At 40.5% G+C, this 12,679-nt stretch overlaps 1 protein-coding gene across 2 annotated transcripts in view; it reads left to right on the top strand.

Moving 5' to 3' along the window:
* The first annotated feature begins 20 nt into the window (after positions 1-20).
* LOC119732508 (ribosome biogenesis protein BMS1 homolog) overlaps positions 21-12,679 on the top strand; it is a 40,046-nt gene continuing 27,387 nt past the window's right edge. Inside the window, exons 1-7 of one of the 2 annotated variants that reach the window (XM_038206051.1) lie at positions 21-166; positions 5,603-5,744; positions 6,393-6,449; positions 7,447-7,637; positions 8,835-8,914; positions 10,225-10,413; positions 11,037-11,179. In XM_038206051.1, the coding sequence (XP_038061979.1) occupies positions 5,632-5,744; positions 6,393-6,449; positions 7,447-7,637; positions 8,835-8,914; positions 10,225-10,413; positions 11,037-11,179 (773 nt within the window). In that variant the 5' untranslated portion in view covers positions 21-166; positions 5,603-5,631. Of the gene's footprint in view, positions 167-5,602; positions 5,802-6,392; positions 6,450-7,446; positions 7,638-8,834; positions 8,915-10,224; positions 10,414-11,036; positions 11,180-12,679 lie in introns of both variants that reach the window. The other variant, XM_038206052.1, reaches the window with a different exon arrangement.

Genomic DNA, 12,679 nt, shown 5'->3' with positions numbered 1-12,679 from the left:
AAAAAACGCCCAGAATGCAACATTCAATATGGCAACGTCCATGTAAAGAGGACGCCCGCACGTGTCGATGACAAATTAGTGCGAAAAATACCAGAATTTCGACTGTTTGTTAAGATTTTTGATTTCCTGACACTATTTGGTCATCATACCTATCTTCTCAATTAAGGTCAGTCATTGTAATAATGTTCAAAAGACATGAATCTTGGGAAAGAGTAGGCTACTCCTAGAACTATATTGTTGATGTATAGTCGGACTCCCTATTATCGCGGCATCCCTATTATCGCGGCATGGGAAATTTCTCTTTTTACAGTGTCAAAACTCCTTCAAGTGGCGATTTTTATCCAGTTCACCAGTCATCAAGGATTTTCTACGGAGTTGTATAAAAAGGACGATTAAAAAATGTTGTGTCTTTCGGGACTTTTAACGATTTTAATAAATATTAACGTTTTCCAAAACTTGCAAAATGTTCCCTCACCATGTCTGCTAAAAGGTACCGTTTATATTTTAACATAAATCTTTAATTGCGCTCTGTCCATGAAAGTTCCATTGTCTGGTTCCCATTCTTCAGCTGCAAATGTAAAATGAAGTCGAACGACGATATTTGCAGCGCGAAATCGTAACAACTTTTACGGGATCAAAATAAGCACCGCGCCTTAGCGAAAATAAAACGGCACACCGTGTAAAGTGAATGGCGCCCTCAATCGCCGATCAGTAGACTTGCCTCAGGGATTTGTGTTCTCCTTTCGGGGGAAGGGCAGGGTCTTAAGAAATCATCCTGCAGACATTTTGTCTTTAATCAACTTGAATGTTACAGGGAAAATATCAGACTTTATTCAGGGGGTGTTTTGGTCAAACATAAACTATGAACAAAAAAGTTGGGATCATTATAAAAACCACTTCCCGCATACCGCGATAATAGGGAGTCCACCTCCGTTCGCACACGCCGCGCATGTCTATTTTCACAGGCATCGTACACGGAATAAACCACACTACCCGTCAGATTTTTTTATATTAATTTAAAAAGGAAGACTTATACTACACATAAGACAGGACAATTCTGGAAGGTTAGTGGGCAATCTCTATTCCGAACGAGAAACGTGATAAGTACCGCGATAATACGGCGTTCCATACTACCCTAACGTGGCGCGGCCCCGGCCCTAACGTGGCGCACTTTGATTTTTCGCCTGTAGCGCCTACTAGAGCAAAAGTTTTAACTGAAATTTCCAAGAAAGTGAAATTTCATCAAGTTCTAAACACTCCTCTTCATAAATCGCGAGTTACGTTTATTTACCCGTAACAAAGTTAGAAGAAAAATTAATTTTGGCGTGATTTTCCGATTTTATTTTCAAGTGCAAAGTGATTAAGTGAACCCTTTAAAAATGCCCCGAAAAATAAGAAAATAATTTTCTGACAAACATCTGGCTGGGCATGTAAGTAGAGATAATAATTGTTTATCAGAATTTATCAAGTTTACAGAAATTCTTAAATGTTAAATTGGAATTTTCCGAGATTTATTCAAGTGCGCCACGTTAGGGAACACTCCGCCAATTTGTGCCCAATTTCCGGACGCCACCGTTTTTGAATTTCGGATTAAATTGTATGAAACTGAAATTGTTCACAGAGGTTAAATAGCAAGCATTAATAAGGTAAAAGTACTAGTGTTTTACTGCATGAATTTGAGGTTTGTCAACAAAGAGGTTTGGCAACACTACACGAGGAAAGTCGGGTAGGCTTCGAAGTGCGCCACGTTAGGGAACACGACCATAGTATGAGGCTCCACGTAGTGGAGCCTCATCATAGATCAAGAAGCCTGCAAAATTGCCTGCAGCACAAAACACTAATAAAGTACAAAAACGTCCATCAAAATGGAGACATTTCACACAGAACCGCTGCACAGTTTGCCCCTATACTCCGTACTTTATCTCTTGACATACTCACGTATCATGCGCAGAACTAACATAGGTGGATTCTTTCGGTTTTTAGGCCAAAATGATGAAAAATATGCCCTTTCCGCACTGAGCCAACCTGACACTTGAAACGTGCACGCATATGATCGAGCGATGATTTTCGGTTCGCTCGGAGCGCGCCGCGGGGGGTACGGTACAGGCGAAATGATAGTATGTGCATGCGTACAAGTGCATGTACCATACCCCCCACGGCGCGCTCCGAGCGAACCGAAAATCATCGCTCGATCATATGCATGCACGTTTCAAGTGTCAGGTTGGCTCAGTGCGGAAAGGGCATATTTTTCATCATTTTGGCCTAAAAACCGACAGAATCCACCTATGTTAGTTCTGCGCATGATACGTGAGTATGTCAAGAGATAAAGTACGGAGTATAGGGGCAAACTGTGCAGCGGTTCTGTGTGAAATGTCTTCATTTTGATGGACGTTTTTGCACTTTATTAGTGTTTTGTGCTGCAGGCAATTTTGCGGGCTTCTTGATCTATGAGGCTCCACTATGTGGAGCCTCATAGTTCTAGGAGTAGGGAAAGAGATCGTCGGTGATGGTGTTACGCCCCAACTATCGCATCGGTCCCAACTATAGTTGGGACTGTCCTAGTCCGAGTAACTTGGACCCAACTTATCGCCTTTTTTAACATTTGGACATGGTCTGGCGATAGTAGGGTCCAAGCTAATACCGCGAGCTGGACAACACCGTCCCAAAAACCAACATTTTCCAACAAAAAAACATCAGATTTCACCTTCAAAACGGCCTCCAAATTACTAGATATGCCACCTGAGGTACAAGTAGACATCGATGATTAAGATGGTTGTACTGAAGTTTACTTACGATCCGGAAAAAAGTGAAATTTTCCGTTCATTTCGGAGAGCTCTCCTCGCGATCTTGAACACGTTAAATTTCCGATTGTGTTTAATGTTTGAACGACGCGATTTCTTCTTCATGCCCAGCATACATTCGATGGTCCCCGTATCCCGAGTGCAATTCCGTTACCGAGCGCGCGCGACGCATCGATTATGATAATGAGTCACGTTTGTTTGCATTTCGAACTGTTAAAGGGAATCGGGAACCAGCTTGAACTGGTATCCGCCATAAAAGCTGCGCTAGTTCCCGACTCCCTATTATCATTTGAAATGCACATGTGTTTACAAACGTGATCCAAAAATTGAAAGATTGCCATGGCAGCCAACTATAGATGGGCCCCACCCATAGCTAATGTCAAAGGTCCCAAGTAAAGTTGGACACGTAACAGAGCTGTAGGGAATGTTTTATAGTCGTACATCAATGTAAACTATAGTTGGGACCGCCAAATAAAAATATTGCGGTGGCCCAACTACAAATGGTCCCCACCCATAGATAATTTCATTGGTCCCAAGTAAAGTCAGATGTGTATTAGAGTTGTAGGGAATGTTTTATAATAGTACAACAATGTACACTATAGTTGGGACCGCAAAATAAAAAGATTGGGGTGGCCCAACTATAGATTCGCCCCATCAATAGCTAATTTCAGTGGTCCCCAGTAAAGTCAGATGTGTATCAGAGCTGTACATAGTATGGAATTCCATCTCTGCCATAGTAGGGAACGTTTTATAGTTGTACATCAATGTAAACTATAGTTGGGACATCGCAAAATAAAATGATCGGAGTGTCCCAACTATAGATGGGCCAGCCCAACAGTGGAACTTACAGTTGGGACAGGCCCAACTATAGTTGGGACAGGCCCAACTATAGTTGGGACCGATGCGATAGTTGGGGCGTTACAATGGTGATCATATTCGCAGTACGCGGTGGCCTAGCCCCTAGTACTAGCCCGACTGCGTCTGGCCGTACAGTACTATCGCAAGCTCTGTAGTACGGCCAGACGCTCAATGCTTCCCCACAGACTGAATTTTTTTCCCTCTGATGTAGCGATTTTGCTACAGATTTTGATCGAGATTATCTTCTCGTCCAGGACAGAAATATCCAAAGTTAACTTGTTAAGGTTCCTAGACCTAGTCGAAGAGGAACTCATACCATTTTGAAAAAAACGTTCTTTGGTCCCAATATTTCATCCATCTGGCCAAAAGACGACTTTCAGTCATCATCTTCCACAAATATCGTCCTGAAAATGTCCTCCATGCGATTTCAAAATGGCGGCCGCGTTGTAATGTATGCATTATGCGGGCGTGCTTGGGCAAGATAATGAATATGCATCATAGTTTATGACGTTTGTCGGGCGCGCGGCGCGGCTGGCCATACAAACACGAGGTCAAAAACTAAACAATCAAAAGCAGACTTTTTTTCAATTCTAATGACTCCCATTTTGCAATTTTGAACAGATTCTTGGGGTAGAAATCACGATTTTCCTTCGCGGTTTGTTCCTTGCGATTGACCAAGTTTGAACAAAATCTGTGACATATGGCGCCATGGCCCCGTTGAATTGGCACGGAATGACCCTTTAATGTTCAAAAGCATATACAAAGTTTGTTGATGCTTGTTGACGACCGTTGACGCTTGTTGACGCTTGTTGATGCATTTTAGTAGGAACCCCCGTTCCTAATGCTATATAACTTAAGGTTGAACATGTTGAAAGACTAACCAAAACAACTGACTAAGTAAATGACACTCAAAAAGTGACATTCTGAAATTTTTTGACACATCTGAACAGTTGGTAATGACACCTTCTTTATTATCAACAGGTTTAATTTTGTGGAAAGAGGGCAGGGCTTTGATTTATCAGGGAAATTAAGGGGTAAAAAAAAGACGATGACGATGACAACCAGAAAACACTAAAAAACCAAGACAGGGAAAGAATGTTGCATCCTGACGCTACTTTCGAAACAGAAAAAAAGACAAATTGTTTTGCTTATCTTTTACCTCAGAGGGTATACTTTCATGTGAGAACTGTAAGGAATATGTTGACAAAGTCTTGTACTTAGATGTCATAGCATAAATAATCGAAGCGCCCTGTCATTGGCTCTTCTGATCGCTGCACGTGATTTTTCCCAGCATAGGATACGGCCATACTACCCAGGCACGGTGCGCTTCACATGTGTACATGAACGTTAATGAAAAGAGATTGTTTTTGTCAGGGAACAGAGTATGACATCTAACAGCCATCGGGTCACTAGTACATTCTGCGTACACAGTACAGTCCATTGACCCAACAGCTGTTGGATGTCGTACTCGGCATAAATAATCGAGGCACCCTGAGATTGGCTATTCTGATCCCTGCTTCCATAATAAATATCAAGTGGAAAAACAGTTCAGATTTCAAATTCACTGAACGCAAGTGAATTCTAGCAGGAAATCTAACACACCTCACTATGTGGCTCAGTGACTCACAGTACGGAGGAAGTCCAGTTTTTGAGAGCCATTTATAAGGCTTTTGAACACTTGGTTGTCTCAGTGTCCCATTCTTTTTAGGACTTCCATCTTTTGCTATATGTACAAATCTATTTCCTAGTTTGTTTAAATGACAGAAAGCAATCAGTGCTGCACGTCCCTAGCGATGGTAATATCTAGACTGGTTCCTGTCCCACAAATATAATTGCATTCCAAATGACAGTGGAGGGGCTGGGAACCAGTCTAGATGTACTGGTAAACTTCGTCCTAGCTACATGGTACTAAAATCTGTTCTATCCATGTTTATAACTTTCAGAAAGAATATTTAGTACTGCACTTCAAGCCATGGATTCAGAGAAGGCAGATCACAAACCACATCGTAAGGTCCAGTCCGGCCCTAAAGCTAAGAAGAAGAAAGAGAAGAACAAACATGAGCAGGAACAGACAGCGCGGGAGAGGAACCCTCGAGCATTTGCCATCAATTCAGTCAACAAGAGGGCACAAAGTGTCAGGAGGTATCATGCTTCTATCCCATTCCATCAAATCCCAGCAAACCATACTGCCATTGCCCTGTACATGTCATGTTTGGCTGACACTAAACCTAATACATCATCAGTAATGGTCACTCTGATAATTCCAGTGGATACCATAAAACCCCAGATGTGTAATTAATTGCAAACGAAATGCGGAATAACTAAATTTGAAAAATTAGGAGCAGTTTTTTTAAAAAGCCAGTTTTCTTCAACGCTGGTCGGCTGACCAGCGTTGGAAAAATACAATTTTTCTTGAAAATGTCAGCACACCAGCAGCTCACAATTTTACAGGATGCTTTGGACTGTCATTCCCTAACAATCCAGTAAGTTATTTCGTGATAATTTGATTATTTCGTTTTTAGATGTTTGCAAATGTTGCATCTTCCCTTTAATGAACTTTGCCAAAAAAGAGGAAACTGACTGGCCCATAAATCGCTGACTTTAAGGACCCATATCTTGAGATTGAAATTGATTTGGAAGCTGAATTTGAATACATGGGTATAACTACTGTAGTGCAGCAGGAATATAGAAAGAGAAGAACAAACATGAGCAGGAGCAGACAGCGCGGGAGAGGAACCCTCGAGCATTTGCCATCAATTCAGTCAACAAGAGGGCACAAAGTGTCAGGAGGTATCATGCTTCTATCCCATTCCATCAAAACCCAGCAAACCATACTGCCATTGCCCTGTACATGTCATGTTTGGCTGACACTAAACCTAATACATCATCAGTAATGGTCACTCTGATAATTCCAGTGGATACCATAAAACCCCACAAATCCTTACAGCCATGAATATCAACTCCCTAAGCACTTGTACTTGGAATGTGCATGTATCCTACCAAGTCATCCATTGTGAAAGAACCCAGTGGAATATTCTTTTCACTGTAACTTCCGCTGGGCATTGAGCCCCATGTAAGGCAGTAGTAACCAGGCTTCCATGGTGGACTTTTTAAGGATCTGCAAGGGTTAATAGTCAATGTTAATTGTTAGACTTCTGAGAGTGAGAGTTGTAATGGTGTGGTTCTCATGGCCTCAAGTATGGTATCAACCTTATCATGGAAACTGCCCTCACATTACATCATTAGTATCGAAAAACCATGGGAATTCCAATAAACTCCATGAACCCTTATACATTTGTTTCCTGGATCCGCCCTAGTCCAACATTTAACAAATCACAGGCCATTTTGTTTCTATAACAGCATTTGAACATCATACACGATAAAGAGTAAAGTAGCAATACTGGTGTGGATGATCAATCCTGCATCAATCCAATACTGACACACCACAACTTGAATAATTGCATTTGGGGGGAAAGTGGGGTCAAACCCAGAAATACTCACAGTCTCTGTAGATATATAACCAGAGTATGTTGTACTGTAGGCACATAGCATTGGTCCCACCACCATGACCACAAATTGGCATTCATACATATTAGTACATTATTGTGATACACGCTGCATAAAAGAAAAAAAGACACATTCGTTTCTTGTGCAACTGATAGCACCAACAAAAAGATACATACCGATACATGAAGTGGCCACGGCATGTTGCTAAATCAAGCATTAAGATGAGTGACTTTGAATTATTTGTTCAGACTTTATTAATGATCTTGTTGGTTTTGTTCAGGACCTTAGATATCAAGACCAAGAAGCATCATATCCCAGTGGTAGACCGCACTCCCCTGGAGCCACCTCCTATTGTGATTGCAGTCGTTGGGCCACCCAAGGTTGGCAAAAGCACCCTGATTCGATGCTTGGTCAAGAGTTTCACCAAGCAGAATCTGTCTGCCATACAGGGACCAGTTACTCTGGTTTCAGGTGAGATTTGTCTACATGTTAATGAAAGACTATGATGAACTTTTAAGCCTGCTTGTAATTAGCATTGGGCATGATCCATGTGTTGCCCTTTCACGTAATCCACATTTTCATGGCTGATATGATGAAGGATGGGAAATCTTTAACTTAGCCTTCCAGATTTGTAATATGCTAGTTATAGTGAATCAAAGTAAGTCATGTTAGGATGCACTACTGTGAAACAAATGGCATGCAGCGCCAGCAAGCCACAATCCACTACCAATCACTAATATGCAATCGTGAATACTTTGACAGTTGATCAGAAGTAACCAAATGTCAATATTGTTTTGATTGTAGAATATTTTGTAACCAAAACACAGACTCAACAGTTTGCTTCTTGACTCCACTGAGGCGAAATTTGTGGAATTATGCTTTGAAATAGTGTGCATCATCTTCCTTTTGAAATACCACAGTTAGAAGTTCACGCCCAATTCAAGACTGTTAGTTGTGAGGCATTGTGGCAAAATGAGGCAGAAGTGGGAAGAGGTTGAATTTAGAGTTTGCAAATATCAGGAAAGAGAATAAAATGCTGTTTGCTGCGCTTCAATCGTATCTTCTGTTGACAAGTTATGGCTGTTTAAAGTTTGTATTTGTCGACATGTCAAAAAAGTAAAATACTGAGAAAAAGGAATTTAAAGTTTCCAGTTTTGTATTTGTGAATATGAAAGATGACAATTGTGTTTCTTCATTCTACGATTTTATACTGTTTCTTCACACTATGTGCAGTTAACATATCAAAGATTACAAATATCAAGAAATCTGAAGAAAAAAAAATAAAAAAAAAATCACCCCCATTCGGTTTTTGCATATTTTTCCACTATGGCCTGTGCCCAGTTCTGTCTCGCTTTGCCAGAACGCCTCACATTTGTCATCAGCCCGTAGCATACATGAACACTAACCCTAACTCCCTAGGGGTATGCAAAATCGTATTGAAATTGGAGGATTCAGGACTGTTAGGGATATGTGTTGGCTATTTCAGTAGCCCTTCACATCACCAGCAAGTGAACACAACAGAAGCGTACCCATTCCTCATGCAAATATATTTGTCCAAAAAAATTGTAAAGGCAACTGGCTTGGAAGACCTTTGTTTGCCCATGGTCCCCATGGATTTCTGACACATTCATATTATCTTTTTATGATGTTATCTTTGTTGTCATACAGGAAAGAAGAGACGATTAACCTTCATTGAGTGTAACAATGACATTAGCTGCATGATAGACCTAGCAAAGGTTGCTGACCTGGTTAGTCAAGCTTCATTTTCTTTCTTTTACTTTTGTTGAGAAACAAGTTCCAAACCTTCTCATAGCTCCCTGGGAAGCTTTGTATGGAACCTTCCTGAATCCTCCCAACTCCTACATTATGCTGGAAGCCTATGCCACACTCTTTCTACTTGATTTGTCAAGGTCATGTCACCTGATAATGGACAAGCCTTAGTGCTATCTTCCTCAATGCTACAAAACTTCTCAAACATCTGATGAAGGATAATGGAGGGTTGTAATAATGATTATTCAACAGTTTGTCCACATTTATATAACACCCAAGTAAATCCTTGTCATTTGATTGGAGGATTGTAGATCAAGCGGCATTCATTAATTGAACCATTGCACGGCCTACGTCATAACCGTGCATTTTTGGTTCAATTCACAGTGCAATTTCATCCCATCGCTTTTGATCTATTGCACACCGCGCGAATGCCAAGATGCGCGCAGCCGCGGCCCGGCGCTATGCAATCTTTGTGCTATTTAGACCATAGCATGCGTCATAGCAGTTAAAAAACTTGCCTTTGAAGTTGATGCAGTTGCCTTGATGATTTTGTGCATTGTTTTAAGAACTTACGTTAATTTTCATTATTGTCAATGATTTGACTTTTAAACCAATTGTTAGCCTTGAACAAGCTGAAAAAAAGTAATGGATATGATACAATTTTGTGAGTTTTGTTTGTTCTTAAAGTTTTATCCTCCAATCGAATGACAAAGATCTACTTGGATGTTATATAAAACAATTAATTTGCATTCATGCAATGGTGAGAATATGTTCATTCGTTGAATGGAACATTCAATCTTTCAGCTCATGAAAATGTCTCACCATTGAACTCATAAACATTCATTATTTGTATACTATGACTTTTTGACCCCATACAAGAATATCCCCAACAGGGTGTACATGTAGGTATCTCTCCTGGAAGACCCTGGCTTATTCATATTTCCTTGACGAAGCAAACAAAATATACAATGGTCAAACATTATACCCTCTGATTTCAACAAAATCAAAGATTAAATTGGAAGGGCCTTTTTATTAATGCTCTGGTTTGCAAAACCCAAACTGGCATGTATGGGACTCTGAAGTATAAAACATTCCTTAGATAATTGATGTGCCAAGCAACATTCAGCCATGAACTAGCCATGAGCAGTTGAAATCACATGGCATTTTTTGGTAACCCATTTCTGCTCAGCCAAATCCTGTTCAGTAGTTGCATGCATTTGGTCCCTCGCTGAATAGCATACATGTATGTGTAATACCTCTCCATTGTATACCTTGCTTCTGCACACAGGTTCTGCTGCTTGTGGATGCCAGTTTTGGTTTTGAGATGGAGACGTTTGAGTTCTTGAATATTGTACAGGTCCACGGATTCCCTCGCATCATGGGTGTCTTGACTCACCTAGACCTGATGAAGAATAACAAGGCATTACAGAAAACCAAGAAACGCCTCAAACATCGATTCTGGACAGAGATCTATCAGGTACTGTTGCCCCTTATCAATTTCATTTAAAGTCTTACGTTTGTTGTTTTTTTAAGACAATAAATACGTATTCCAAGATTATCTAAAACTTGTGGAGATTTATGTTATGTGGTTGACAATGATGATTGTGCCTACTTTTCACAATTGTGTAATTGGAAGAAAAACAAAACAAACCCTATCATTCTGGTTACTTGTAACTCATTTGGTTACTTGGGTTACACATGAGGAATGCACACGTGAGGAATGCACACGTGAGGAATGCACACGTGAGGAATGCACACATGAGGAATGCACACGTGAGGAATGCACACATGAGGAATGCACACGTGAGGAATGCACACATGAGGAATGCACACATGAGGAATGCACACGTGAGGAATGCACACATGAGGAATGCACACGTGAGGAATGCACACATGAGGAATGCACACGTGAGGAATGCACACATGAGGAATGCACACGTGAGGAACGCACACGTGAGGAATGCACACATGAGGAATGCACCTGGCAATGGGCAGAGGCTCAAATAGTGCACAGGTGTCCCTCATGCACAGAGCCCATTGCTTGCAATGGTCAGGTACCCTGACCCAAACTCACCCACCTGGCTGTTTTTTCTCTCCTAGGGTGCCAAACTCTTCTACTTGTCTGGTATGGTACATGGTGACTACCAGAACAGAGAGATTCTCAACCTGGGCCGGTTCATATCAGTCATGAAGTTCCGTCCGCTGGTCTGGCGCACCACTCATCCGTATGTCTTAGCAGACAGGTGTGTTTCCTGGATTGATTACTGTACCGCAAAATACCTCACAGCATCCATCAGTAGAAGATTTTCAGGTTTTGGATTTGTTTTTTCCTCATGAATTAAAGCAACAAATTTATACTTTGATATTCACAAACTCCTAGGGAAAAAAGGTCAACACATGAACAGGGCTCTGTGTTTTAATTATACTCCAGATACTGCTTTGTCATAATGACTGCAGTTCATTACTTGCACTGTGATCAGACTAAATTCTCAAATGCAGAAGATTGCCAAAGTCAAACATTTTCACCCGAATTTATCTTCACTCGTTTGAAGCATTGGGAAGAAGTTTGTGTGGTTTGATTTTTACGCTTCTATCTGTTGGTATTTAAAATTCACCTCATGTACATTGACTTCCGTTAACCCCAGAAGTAAAGGTGATATGACTTCACCTTACACAAAACAATGTTTAGCTAGGAATGGACTATCAGATCACAAAATATGAATATGATTGTTCATTTGTTTAGGAGGTGGAAGAAAAAGAAGTTGGTCACATTTTGAACTAAAATAGCCCTTAATTTAGTTGACCTCATCATGACATCGCAGTCACATGAACACCTCAGGATCAGGGTGGATTTTTACGATGTATTTAAGTTTCAAATTCATGTTGTGCACCATTGAAGAAAAGTTGCAGAGAGTATTATATGGAAGAAAAACAAAACAAAAAAGAAGAAGTAATACAAGCACAAAGGTTTATCGTGGATCAGCCCAATCAACAAATCAGAGTTTATAGGGATACCACATCACAAACGCTTCCATAATGTTTGTAAAACTCTCAATACTCACAGATACTTAAATGCAAGCCTCTTCAACAAAAATACAATAAAAAAAACATGTAGAACCCTTGTCTCCTAGATACACATGAATGTTGATTTTTTTTTCTAGGTTCAGTGTAGGTAGAGAAGAATAATTTGCACAAGACTGGAGAGCAGAGCTCATTTATGTAACTGTGACCTGTCATCACAAAATGAGCTTACAGTCAGACTTTTTAAGAATTGAGAAATTTATTTATTTAGATTCTGCACAGCAAGAGCTTTCCAGTGATATATAATGTTTAGGGATACTGACTAGAGTAGTTGAAATATAGAATACCAACTTAACTTGAAGTTGAACAACTGATTCTTGAGAAAATGGCATTGAAAGATCCTGCAGTTGGTTACAGTGAATGAACAGTCAACTAATAAAACGGGATGAAAATAGGTTTTAAAGATGTTTGACAAAACAAAACAATTGGAGAAAGGTAAATCGACTTACAGATCAAGGTTCACTTGGAAACAAAAAAATTGACCATCCTTCAAATTTTGGCTTTGCCCCACTGTACTGCAAAATGGCAATTTCCGACTTGAAGCTCATTTTGTGGCAACAGGTCACAAATGAGGACCCCAAAACTTCTGAAATCATACTAGTGACTAATAAGCACCTTGCTGATGCCGCCTTCCAAGTATGCCTAGAGGCAGAACACTGTGT

Source organism: Patiria miniata, unplaced genomic scaffold, assembly GCF_015706575.1.
Source record: "Patiria miniata isolate m_02_andy unplaced genomic scaffold, ASM1570657v1 HiC_scaffold_24, whole genome shotgun sequence".
Lineage (NCBI taxonomy): Eukaryota > Metazoa > Echinodermata > Asteroidea > Valvatida > Asterinidae > Patiria > Patiria miniata.
This window is presented reverse-complemented; position numbering and strand designations above follow the sequence as displayed.